Source organism: Frankliniella occidentalis, unplaced genomic scaffold, assembly GCF_000697945.3.
Source record: "Frankliniella occidentalis isolate FOCC.00 unplaced genomic scaffold, Focc_3.1 Scaffold61, whole genome shotgun sequence".
In the NCBI taxonomy this organism is placed as follows: domain Eukaryota; kingdom Metazoa; phylum Arthropoda; class Insecta; order Thysanoptera; family Thripidae; genus Frankliniella; species Frankliniella occidentalis.
The window spans coordinates 226,699-238,904 of record NW_026267191.1 but is presented as its reverse complement, the minus strand read 5'-3'; the positions used below and the strand labels follow the sequence as shown (position 1 = coordinate 238,904).

The following is a 12,206-nucleotide window of genomic DNA, read 5'->3' as shown; positions in this document are numbered from 1 at the left end:
TTGATTTTTTTCCAATTTTCTTCTGAAAAAGTTTTCAATTTTTCCGGGGAGAAACAGACTTTTCAAATCCCCAGATGATGCTTTTCAAGCTCCCTTAACGCCTGGCAGGTAGGCAACTTCTCCACTGCAGTGCATGCGTGTACCGCGGGTCGGCCTACCCCGAGTCTCGCAGGCGCTCCGAGCTCCCGGACAATGGATCTGAGAGAGTACGATCCCTTTACAGTATCCCGTGGTAGTTGGAGGCCCGTCACTGCGTGATCCAAAAGTTACGGGTGGCTCAGGTTCGCCATGAAGCGGTGCAGTCGTAAGCCAACAGCCAACGCTGAAGTTAAAGTTGGTCACGACGCGAGGGTTCGCGCCGTCGCAGCCAAGGGGATGGGAAGGACCTATGTTGCCATGTTACTAATCTGTTGGTGCTCCTCAGCTCGCCGGTGGCGAGTCCCCCGACTGCGGCTGCCAGTGCAGCGCGTCCTCCAGCTGCGACCAGCAGGCGCCGCCCCCGAGCCGGCCCCAGCCCGGCCGCGAGCTGTGGTCCTCGCCGCCCAGCTCCCCGCGCAGCGCCAGCCCGTGTCTGAGCTCGGTGAGTGCCTCGGGGATGTGTGGAGTGAAGCGAATCGGCCGCGTGTTTGACTGTAGTACTGATTCTCCCGTCCTCAGCTGACGGACAGCCCTCCACGGACGACCTACCACGACCTGGTGACGGACGGTGCGCCGCCGCCGCCGCCGCAGGTCGGCCGGCCCAGGACGCCGTCGACGCAGTACTCGTTCGACGGGCAGTCGCTGCGGCTGCAGCACGACGGCCCCCGCCGCGCCGCCTCGCCCGCGCTGTCCGACGCGCTGGCCCCGACGCCCGCGAGCCCGCCGCCGGGCCACCAGCCGGGCCACCAGCCGGGCTACCCGGTGGAGCTGAGCGGCTCCTGCTCTTCCGTGGGCAGCACGAGCGGCCCCGCGCCGCACATCGACGTGCCCAGCAGCAGCAGGGCCACCACCCCCGACGCGGACATGTCCATGTGCTCGGACGCCACCCTGGACTGCTCGCCGCCCTCCCCCGTGCAGGTACGTTGGCAGGCCCACCCGAGATCTTTTTGTGTAGCGAGGTAGAGAGTATGAATCTTTCCCGACTGCGATTTGATTTCGCGATCATTGTAAAACACTTAATTTGGAGTTTTAGTGCTAAACTCACTCACTGTGCTATTCGGCCCACTCGAAAAAACACAACCCCCAAAACAAGGAGAACTGGTGCTAATAAGTTATTAGCTGCATGTGCCCAACTATTCCTTTATTTTTATTGTTATTTTTTGTCCTTAATAATTTTTAAGCCCCCTTTTCACTATACGCCTAGCAGACAGAACCCACCGCCTCCTCCCCTCCCCTACACGAGTCACCATGCCGACACCGTGCTCACCATGTTCCAGAACGTTGCAGACGCTCGCGGTCGCTCGGACCCGTTCCGCTGGATAGAGCGCGGGGTCGGGCTCCGGCTCTTTTGAGGGCCGCGTTGAACCCCATCCGGTGAGTGCGGCCGGGTCCGGGTGGCGGAGTGCCCGCCCGGGCGTGCCGACCTCGCCGCCCTCTGCTGACTTCGCGGTCTGTCCCCCAGGGCACGCTGACGGTGGGCTTCACGAGCGCGGGGCTCGCCAGCGTCACCTCCTTCAGCGTGCGGCCCGCCCCCGCCCCCAGGACGCCACCCGCCCCCGCCGCCCCCCGCTGGCCGGAGGAGGTGTGGGGGCCGCGGACGCCGGCGTCGACGGCGACCCGCTGTCGCCAGGACGTCACGTGCCCGGCCTGCGGCAGGATCTTCCCCCCCGCCACCCAGGTCGAGTTCCTGGACCACTTCGAGGCGTGCGCGCTGCCGAGGCAGCAGCGGACCAAAGCACGCGGAGGGATGGGGTGAACAGACGGGCCAAGCTGATCCGAGCGTTAAGTTAAATGATATTTATTTCGATGTGGTTCACATCGGTGCGACGGCATAGCTAATATTGTCGCAAGAAATCAAAGAGAATTTCAGTTTCAGGATAACATGACAAATGTATTCTTAATGTTATCGAGTGAACATGGTAGACATTTGCCATCAACAGTAACAGTGAATAAAATTTAAGAAGTCACAAGAAATTTTTGTAATATAATAGAACTATTATGTAGTTATAATAAAGACTGGCAAAAATCTACCACTGGCCCATATAAAACCTCTTCAACAAAAACAGCAAAATCATAAATTTAAACACAAAAATAACTAATGAATATCAAAATATATTACCCTATTCAATTTAGAACCTGTATAAGATAAGTTCAGCTCATAAAACTAGATGGCTGAATAGTGATTGATCACACTGGGCGGAAGTTTTGACAAAATCAATCCTATTCTGAACTCGAATTAAATCTTGCATTCTCTCAGGTGTATCTATGTTACCAGATGCATTTTCACCCTCCAAATCCTTCTCAGTATGGTCAAACCTTCGCTGTGGTAGTGGCGGTATTGGTTGAGTTGAATTACTTTTACACTTCAGCGTTTCTGATAGACCAGCCAACTCTGTATGAAACAAATATTTTAAAAATTAGAGGAACTCTTAGGTTTTAATTACAATTTAGTAGAAAAATTCTGCTCTTACTGGGTACATCTATTGAAAGTGTTTGTTGCAATATATTAACGCCAGGTGTAGCAAGCTTTCGACTAAAAATATGAAAACTTCGAGACATAGCCGTTGTGTTCTGGAAGCTAGATTTCCTCTTTTCCTGTTGAAACAAGAAGAAAGTACAATTTTAAGTTATATTTTCATATATTATGTTTATGTTCCGTACTAAGTAGTCAAGTAAAATACACTTGACTCTTACATTATACAAAAAGCTTGTCAAAAATCTAGGTTGTGCTGACGTTTTGTCCATTACAGAGTGCATGAGATCAAACTGATTTGCTGAATCTGTGGTGTCTAAGTCAATCTCTGCATCTGATGGTAAACCAAGACGTATCAAATGTTTCTTCAAACCTGGATAAGAGAGATAAAACAAGGAAATGGTTAATTGATGACAGATATAATCATCTTCATAGTTTATTTAAAACTACACATACTTCTATGTTTAATTGCTGAAGTTTTACTAGGCATTGCTTCAGCCCTAGGCCTTAAAGAACATTCAACATTTTGAGGAGAACTGTTCTTGGGTTCAGGATCATCAATTTCTTCCAAAAGTGGTTGAATTTTTCCGACACAACTAACTAAAAGTTCACAACGTTTTAGAATCCGATCCACACTGAGTGAAAGGTCTAATTCCTCAATCTTTCTCAAAACTGCTTTTCCTTCCCTAACAGCTGTTTAAGTGAAAGACATGTTACATAAACACCATAAAATAATATCAGAAGAAAAAAATCTATTTTGATTTTGCAGAGCAGTGTACCTAAGATTAAATCTTTCAATGAACTCCAGGCCAGTGTATGTTGTACAAAACCAAGCTCTTCAGCTGAAGCTTGCAGTTGGTCTGATAAGACCTCAGAATTAGAAACAACAGATTTTACTAACTTTGTCAGTTCACTTTGTTCGAGTGTTCTACCTGTCATAATTGACTTTTTGATAATAGCCGTTGGATTCCAAATGACATTGTGAGTTACCTAGATGGAAGGTTGACACATCATTATTTTTGTTTAGAATTTTTTAAAATAAACACTGTGCTAAGTAGTTAAGAGAGAAATAAAACAAAATAATACCTGCGCTAAGGCCGCAGGGTCGATGATACCATCGATTAGTTGTCTCATCAGCTTCACTTCAGACTTCCAGTGTTCCACTAATAGACTTGCAAGAACACGCTGCTTTGGCACTTGTTTCAAGTACATTGTGCACAAAGCTGGAACCAAATGAGCTTCAAGAGATTCTAAGGATGCTAAGCAACTGCGAATGCCTAACACACCTAGAACAGATTCGATCAGAACAAAAATAAAAAGGGGACGGATAGGAACAAATTGCAACCTTAGTTTATGATCACATATTGCTTACGATTTCTATCCTCAGAACAAGCAATTGCAAAAACTGCGACCTGCAATATTCTGTCTGTGTGAGTATCAAAGTTAGATATTGCACCTGAGAGGTCATCCGCTTTTCTTGGATTCCCTTCCATTTGATTTTCTGAGCTTTGCATGCATAATGTGTGCAAGGGCAAGTATGGGTCTGAAAAAACCTAAAGAAACCAAAGTGTGATGTTTAAATAAGAAACTTCTAAAGACCCACTAGAATTAGGAGAGAAAGAAAAACAGCACTTACCTGGAGGTACATCTTTAGAACACAGGCACATACTCTCTGTTCTAGCTCTTCAAGAGCATTAGACAAGGAAAGGGAATGAAGCTTGCGTACTGATGGATTACTACTTGGATCCTTACATTCTTTTTCAAGATTTTCAGACTCTCGCAAAATCTAGAGAGCATAAAATGAAATTAATCCTCATACTGCCACAACAAAATAAAATGATTAAAGAAAATTACATACCTTTTCTCCACTTGCATGTATCATTTTAAAGTCAAACTGGGAGGCAATCTGGGCAATAGACATTGCATGCTGTAATAATGCTTCTACTGACAACTTCCATTGGCAGCTCGAAGCAGAGCTTTCAGAATTGGAATCAAAAACTGCAAGAAGTGAAAGTGCTTGGTCCATGTGTGAGATGAACAAGCCCCCTCCCAAATCATCAGATTCATCAAGCTCCTCAACAACTTCGCCCTTAATAATATTTTTAATTTTTAAAAAGCAAGTTTTCATACGTTGAACCATGTAATCCTTGGCCTCCTGGAAAAAAATAAGATTAATTTCAAAATCCAAGACTTTTAAAACAAGACAATGGTAAACAGTATTAAATAATGCTCTTACAATACATTGTTCGGATAATTGATGAGCAGCTTCAAGGGCACGAAGGAGAAGTGGAAATAGTTTCTGGATTTGAGAAGCACAAAGCAGCAGTGTATTTTGTACTCTCAGACCTTTTAGCGTGCCCCAACTGATATACTTGTGAATGTACTCAAGAAGCCGAGCAGTGTTCATGAGTAATCGCTGCAAAGAAGGAAACAAAACAAAGCAGATTCTATAGAAAGAACTGGCTTTCTAGTCAGATAAAAAGAAAAGGGGAGGGAAAATGTTTGTTATATTTACCTTGAACTCTATCACAATAATTTCAATAAATTCACCTTTGAGAATGCCATTCAAATTGTGCTCACAGAGTTGAACTTGTCTCAACATTTGGGTTCTCCGGGAACTCTCCACAGTGTTGGAAAGTGTTTCCATTATACCTTTAACAATGCACTTCCACTTCACACTGTCGAATGATCCACCAATCTAAAACAAAAAGAATAATTTGAATATCAATATGGTAGAATATTTCTGAAAGCAAATGGAAAGTAAAGGAAAATAGAATCACACCGTTTCATGGTTACACTGGACTCCCTTCTCTTTCACAGTGGCGAGACGTAGGGCCACCTGTTGCTTGTCTGAGGATGTCATTTCACCCACCATGCCGTAGGCTTCCACAACTGAAGAGAGAAATGCGTCAACAGAAGCAGGTATGTCGGAACCCCCATCATCAGTTGTATTTTCGATCAACTCCAACTGTCAAAAAAGTTTTAAATTTTTAAGTGAGAAAGTAACAGGTTGATGTCATGTATAATTGTGAACACAACCAACAAAATTAATTCGCAGAGAGCAAAAATGTACAAAACGGACTTCCACAGAAAAAGGTAAAGCCAAAGTTTCAAATACTGTCAATTAATTGTGATAAGAATCATAAATGAAATGTCAGTTTCTTACCCTTTTCGTTGGTTTGTCAAGTATGTAATCGTATAACTGAATGGAGTTTTGCATGTTTGTATCCAAAAACACCAAATACCAAGCACTTCAAATGAAAGGGGTAAACGCTAAGGGTTAATGCTATTCAACGTCCACTGAAGAATTTTCGAATCCTTTACACAATCCCTTTTCAGGCTCGCCAGAGTTGCACCTTCGCTCGCTTCGTTTTCGCCGGCCAGAATTCGTTTCAAGTTTTTGTTACTTTGTTTGAAGTCAGGTTAGGAAACCAAACAACACACACACCAGCCTAACCACTTTCCCTTTTGGAGTATTTTCCATCCGCACTGTTGGCCACACTGGGTAGAGTGCGCTAGTGAGAGCCACTTGATCAAACGATGGGGCGCGCCATGCGCCATTCAATCTACTGGTGTGCCGGCCAGAATGAAACGGCTTGTTCCTACAGTTGACGACTCATTTCCAACGTTTCCCCTCTTCAGAAAGTTCATGCATGTCTATTTTACCCATTTAAACACAAGAACGTCCGAACAGCCTGTCAGGTAGGCATCCCGTCCGGTGCGCGAGCGCAACGGCTCCCTCTAGAGAACGTCTTCAGTGTTTCAAGTAGACGTCTACGTAGACGTCTACATGGTTCGAGTATAGAACTTAGACACACTCTAGACGTCCTCTAGATGGAGCATTTCTGGATGGAAATGCCACTCTAGCTGCCGACGGCGGGGTATGGTTCCCCCGACTCAACGCAGGTGGGCAATTTTGCAGTAAAACGTATACTTCTTTCTAAATGGAAACAGCTTTTAGGACACGGACTGACTGAGCACCAGTATTAGGACTGACAAAAAATTATTTAGGACCTCCGAGCCCCACTAGGACACGTTGCCCGGGCGGGTGGGTACCCATTACCTGGGTGAAAGAGAGAGAGACGATAATAGCGCCTGCTAACGCGTTGGGTAGGACAACCCGGCAGGCAGCTGAGTGAAGCCGGCGGCGGACGGCAGACCCCCCTATGAGCCCATGATGTGTGCGAGGGAGGGGCTTGGATGACGTTCCTTGTGGGGGTGGCTTACAGGCAAAATTTTAACCGAGCATAAGGCGTCTTGGGCCCTGCTCATTTGTCTTCAGACGGAATACTTCTATTAGAATGTTTCTATTCGTTATTTTCAAACTGATTGTATTACAAATTTATGTTGAAGATCTAAGTAAGATGAGCCACTCTGCTTGTGGTTATTCGTTTTAAATGATTGGCACAGTGTTACGTGATGTAACAGCCAAGAATAAAATGTTGATATTATTTCCGTACAACATACTCGCCTGGCGTGTGAGAAACCTTGTGAGTTTCTGAGTTTGTTGTAAGGCTAAAATTGGCAAAATAGCTTACTTTTATAACAGTTTTCCTTTCATACTTTTCTTCTCTTTTTTTAGAGCAGTAATAATATATATGTATTCGATCAAGTATTTGATTATTTTTTTGTGATGAGGGATACAGGAAGCATGTGAGTTACAAAAGGTATTCATAGAAATCAATGTTGCTTTACTAAACAACAGTTTTAAAATCTGATGAGATATGACAATAATGATCACTCCCAGATTCTACAAGAGACACAATTTCGCAACACACTAATTTCTGTGTTCATTTTAATGCTGTTATGGTACATACCTAACTATACACATGAGATACATAATGTTGATTCAACACTATTTCATGTTTTTGTTTCTTTAAATAGCTGCATACTTTATCTCAGTTCTATACAACATACATTTTACAACATCAAAACCTTGTTCTTTCCTAAAAAATTGAAGATGCAGTTTTGAATCTGAAGGACATTATTTGAGTCTATTGATACACATTACACTAAAGACATATAGAAATATGATTTTTTTTACAAGAACTACATACATATAACAATTTGTAATATTTTCTCAGCCTCTGAAAGGTAATGAGAGTAGCTTTATGACCTTTAAGTATTTACATTCATTTTATAAAAATGAATCATTTAATGCAGCTTGTACAAATGAGATTTTGAAAGGCATACAATCTTCAAATTTTGGGATACATAAAATTGCTATTGAAAGTGTACTTAAAATGTTTAATTTTCTGTTTAACCAACCGTTGTATCACTTCCTAAAACATGAATGACTAGTTCCCCATTCTTCAAGTAGATGATCATTTTCTAAATTTTAGCAGCGGCATTGGCAGACACTTAAGAGAAAGTGGAGAGTAATCCTGAATATTGTAAACTCCCATTTCAAATGATATGTAGAAGACAACTTTACTTTGGCCTCTCATAAGTTCACAGGTACAAGAAACAACAGGCGATTGTCGATTTATCTTGAGATGCTTGCTGTGTTTAGATTAACAACTATTGGATTTGGCACAAAATCGTTGTTAATAAATTAAACAAAAGAAGTACATGAAATGTTTTTCGTTGACCATATGGAGCACAGACCCTTTCTTCACTTATTTGTTTTCTTAGACAAAGCATCCACTAAATCAGCCAAACAAGCCCAGAAAATGTTTTGTCAAATGGAGAAGAGAGCATATCTACTTTAAAAGCTGACATAGCCTACCACTATAGATAATGAGATCTGAGGAACCCAAACTAAAATAACTGACATGTACTCAAATGACATTTTTGTGGCAACTACTATACCAGGAAATTCTTTCACAATTGAAAACCTAATACTTTCTGTAATCATTACTGATATATGCCACCAAAATGTGGAGGATTAGGGATAGTTATCCTTTTACACAGGTATTATAAGAGTTCCTTTGAACTTTTACGAGATCTGCAGCTATGAAGCATCGAGCAATGTCTTTAAGAGTTATAGCCATTCTGAATTTCCGCAATAAGAAAAACACTCCAGCTGCTGGTGAGCAAATTTGTACAAATTTGGAAACAGAAAGTCCTCATCTTACTTGATTTATTATTTTGTTCAGCTCCATTTATCTATATTGTTTTTAGAACTGCATGTAAAGTAGTGCAATAGTTGTCAGATTCCATTTTAAGAAAAGGATAACATGCCATTTGCTAACAGAGGGCAGCATAGATTCTGTGTGTCTTGGTCTGCTTGCTTAAGAACCTGGCCTTAAGCACATTAAAAGGGGGGAAAAAAGGGTTTGAGAAATTTTATGTAGGAAAGGTATACTGATAATGAAAAGTACAGACTATGTGATGTACTGATTGATTTGGAAGAAATATTGAATCAAGTATATCTGAAAGGCACAGCCATGACAAACGCACTTGAGGGTAAATTAGATCATAAAACATCAACACAAATAAGTATTCCAAGATTCATTTGATAGCACTGGTAGTGCCTATGCGGCTTACAGAGACCATTACACATATGAAGACTATTACAATAAGCAGGCTTATTTATGTAAAATGGAAAGAACTAAGAGTTACACAAAATTGAGATATCACATGAAGACAGCCCAATCACTCACATAAAAACAATTAACAAATGAACTCTTTGACATAAAAAAGAAATCTAATCTTATACCTACTGGGAAATAAAACGAAAATAGACATGGCAACATAAGAACAACATAATTCAATGTAGCATTTGAAAAATGGTATAAAAAAAACCTAGATTATGTATTTGTGTGACATGATGTCTGCTATAACCCCATCAGCCATACATGCTCAAAGAACAAAGATAACTTTTTTAATTACTGAGTAACTCAATGAAATTGACTTGACAACTCAATAACAGCCAAATATTTCAGGTTTCGCACCATTCTCCACAACAGATTCATTGCAATTCTTTAGATTACTGAAAGGGCTATGAGCACTTATTTGTACGGTAACTTAGTGACATGATAATGTGGAACTCAAAATACATTTTCTTAATCAAAGGTTATGGCGTGTACTTTCTCACACCTATCCATTCACACTTGTGAAAACACACATGCACAGTCAATCCATGTTTAATGTGATGAGACCTCAAACATGCCCTCGTACATGTGTCTCCTCACAAAGAATGTTCCAGTGCTCTCACCTGCTGAACTTTACAATTTTTATCATATCATCTAGCAGATGGGGACACAGACTCATTCAATGCCACTCAGGTAAATTACATATGCATACACACAGATAAAATTCTTAAAAAAACATTACATGCCATCTTATTAGGTATTTCATTTCACATATGTACACTCCCCATTCCAACCTTTTGTAAATTTGTAAAATTCAACAGAAAACAATCAAAATTTAATTTACATCACATAGAGTCAAGTCAACAACGAGAAAATAAAAGAAATTAAGAAAGTTGTGTCCGGGCCACCAGTTAACAAATTCTGAATGAAATGTGCCAAACAAAGAAAGATTAAGAAGAGGATAGCTTTTACACTGTTAATAATTAAAGATGTGCTGTTTTTGTTGAGGACAATTTAATTATCTGTGAGTACTCATTGAAACACTCTTTAAAATAAAAAAAACTCTTCTGATAAAATAAGCAACAATAGAACATTAGAAAGTGATATGGATTTTTTTTTAAATCAGACACAATTTCAAAACCATAAAATTAAAGGGGGATAAAGAAACAGCCTAACACATAATAGGATAGATACACTTTTTTAAAAATTGGTTTATACATTATTTCTCAATTGGCAAGCTAAAGGTAAAGACTCGTAAAAATTAAATAACATAGAGGGTCTTGTGAGAAAAACGCACACGAGTAACACAAGCTCTGGCACTAAAGGAACATTCACATTATATCTTCTCACAATTCCCATACACTGGCATTCGAGAAAGCTGTAGAGATATCTAAATGTAAAAATTAAAAATCAACAAATGTGTTCTGTTGCCACATACATATGAGTATTATTGGTTCTCTCAAATTTGACAGGAATTTAAAAGCATTGTGGGCAGATAGCTTAAGTCTGAAGTCTGGGTTGTAACAAACATATTTTTGAGTTCGTTTTTTCAAAGCAGTAAAATAATATCTAATTTTTCCAAGAAGAAAAGATAAGTCCCTCTAAGATTGATACAGGAACATGAAACCAGTATGACATGATTGGGAGTTCAAGATGTCAAAATCCAACCATTCCCTTGACTACAGTTAATGGTTTTCTGCATATTTAATATTCCCTTAAAAAAATAACACATTACAAGTCCAGTCTTTTGAGAACACAGATTTTTGACTTCACCATGGGCTGTGACGACCACACTTGCAAGCTCTTATTTCCAGAGGCAAGTTAACACCATCATCAGTCACTTGACATCGCAGAAAGCTTTGGAGACCGTATAACCTTTAGTCCCCAAGAGTCAACTCTGCATCCTAAACATATAAAGTAACTAAATAATAGGCATCACAATCATGAAGCATCATAGTGTCAATTAGAACACACAAAATTCACTCGCAATATCTGACAGTAGTCAAGCCATCATTCAGGTTTCAAATTACCAAAACACAGTTTCAATATAGATAGATACTTAAAAAAAAAAAGAACAAAATAACATCTAACAGACTGCCAGTGTCTTCAAGCAACACAGATACAGATGATGATAATAATGGTGATATGAAATGATTTGATGACGATTTAGACAATGTATGATGATGATGATAATAATTATTATTATTACAATAATGGTGAAAATGAAACATGAGAGGTAGTACAGTGGTCATCGGTGATGAATGATGGGAATCATTGAGAATTCTCACTATTTGACTAAATGCTACGTGACGATGCTATGTGACTCTGATGATGTTTGAAGGCGCAGGTGCTGGAGCGCTAGGGCCTGGGCCCTGCCCGTTGGGCCCCCCACTTCCACCACTGCTGGCGCTGCTAATAGTCTCTGTCTTATTGCACTTGCCAGTCAATTGGTTCACACTCAACGGATTGTTGATGTCGTGAGGATTTGTCCCGACTGGATGTCGATGTAAGGGAGGCCCTAGGATTGCTGAGTGATGGTTGTACATGGGGAGGGGGAGCGGCAATGGCAGTGGCGGGGGTTTGCACTCATACTCTAACGGAGTAAGGGGGGACTGCAGGCTCATGCAGGGGCTGGCCAGGCTGACCGAGGGGCTCGCCAGGCTTGTACTGGGGCTTGGTAGGATCATGGAAGGGCTTGTCAAACTCGACAGCCCACTCAATCCACCAGGACTGGACAGCGAATGAGACTGTGACATTGACTCGTCTCCGTCATCATCGTCGTCGTCGTCATCCACAGGAGTGTGTGCATCGCCATCACCCACACTGCCACACGAACCAAGATTGTCGTCGGACTGGTTCCCATCATCTCCACCGCCTCCACCTCCAGCCTCCATGTAGCGGATGCACTTTTTCTTACGCCTGAAAGCAAAGAAAACAACACAAATTAGATCTTTGTTTTGATGGGCATGATTTGGTGAGGAAGCAAAGATAATGTATAGAGCTTAAACATTTAACAGCCAGTACACAACCAAACTTTAGAAAAAAATTAAAACAGATTT

General features: G+C 41.4%; 2 protein-coding genes across 7 annotated transcripts in view; both read right to left on the bottom strand.

Moving 5' to 3' along the window:
* Window positions 1–1,920: 1,920 nt before the first annotated feature.
* On the bottom strand, window positions 1,921–6,082 carry LOC113213666 (serendipity locus protein alpha-like). Of its 2 annotated transcripts, none has more exons than XM_026432787.2 (13): window positions 5,778–6,082; window positions 5,394–5,579; window positions 5,127–5,309; window positions 4,848–5,027; window positions 4,470–4,763; window positions 4,248–4,397; window positions 3,984–4,164; window positions 3,698–3,897; window positions 3,391–3,601; window positions 3,068–3,304; window positions 2,833–2,984; window positions 2,610–2,733; window positions 1,921–2,530 (listed from the first exon to the last, which is right to left on the bottom strand). In XM_026432787.2, exons 1-13 carry the CDS (start codon window positions 5,829–5,831, stop codon window positions 2,295–2,297), a joined length of 2,388 nt encoding a protein of 795 aa, XP_026288572.1. In that variant the 5' UTR covers window positions 5,832–6,082; the 3' UTR covers window positions 1,921–2,294. The 2 variants fall into 2 exon arrangements, with proteins under 2 accessions (XP_026288572.1, XP_026288571.1); XM_026432786.2 differs by having other exon boundaries at window positions 4,470–4,766; window positions 5,778–6,079.
* Window positions 6,083–11,203: 5,121 nt separating this feature from the next.
* Window positions 11,204–12,206, bottom strand: part of LOC113213663 (protein pangolin, isoforms A/H/I/S-like) — a 154,431-nt gene continuing 153,428 nt past the window's right edge. For all 5 annotated transcript variants that reach the window (XM_052267958.1, XM_052267959.1, XM_052267960.1 and 2 more), the window contains one exon: window positions 11,204–12,066. In XM_052267958.1, coding sequence (XP_052123918.1) covers window positions 11,463–12,066 — 604 coding nt within the window. In that variant the 3' untranslated portion in view covers window positions 11,204–11,462. The remainder of the gene's footprint in view (window positions 12,067–12,206) is intronic.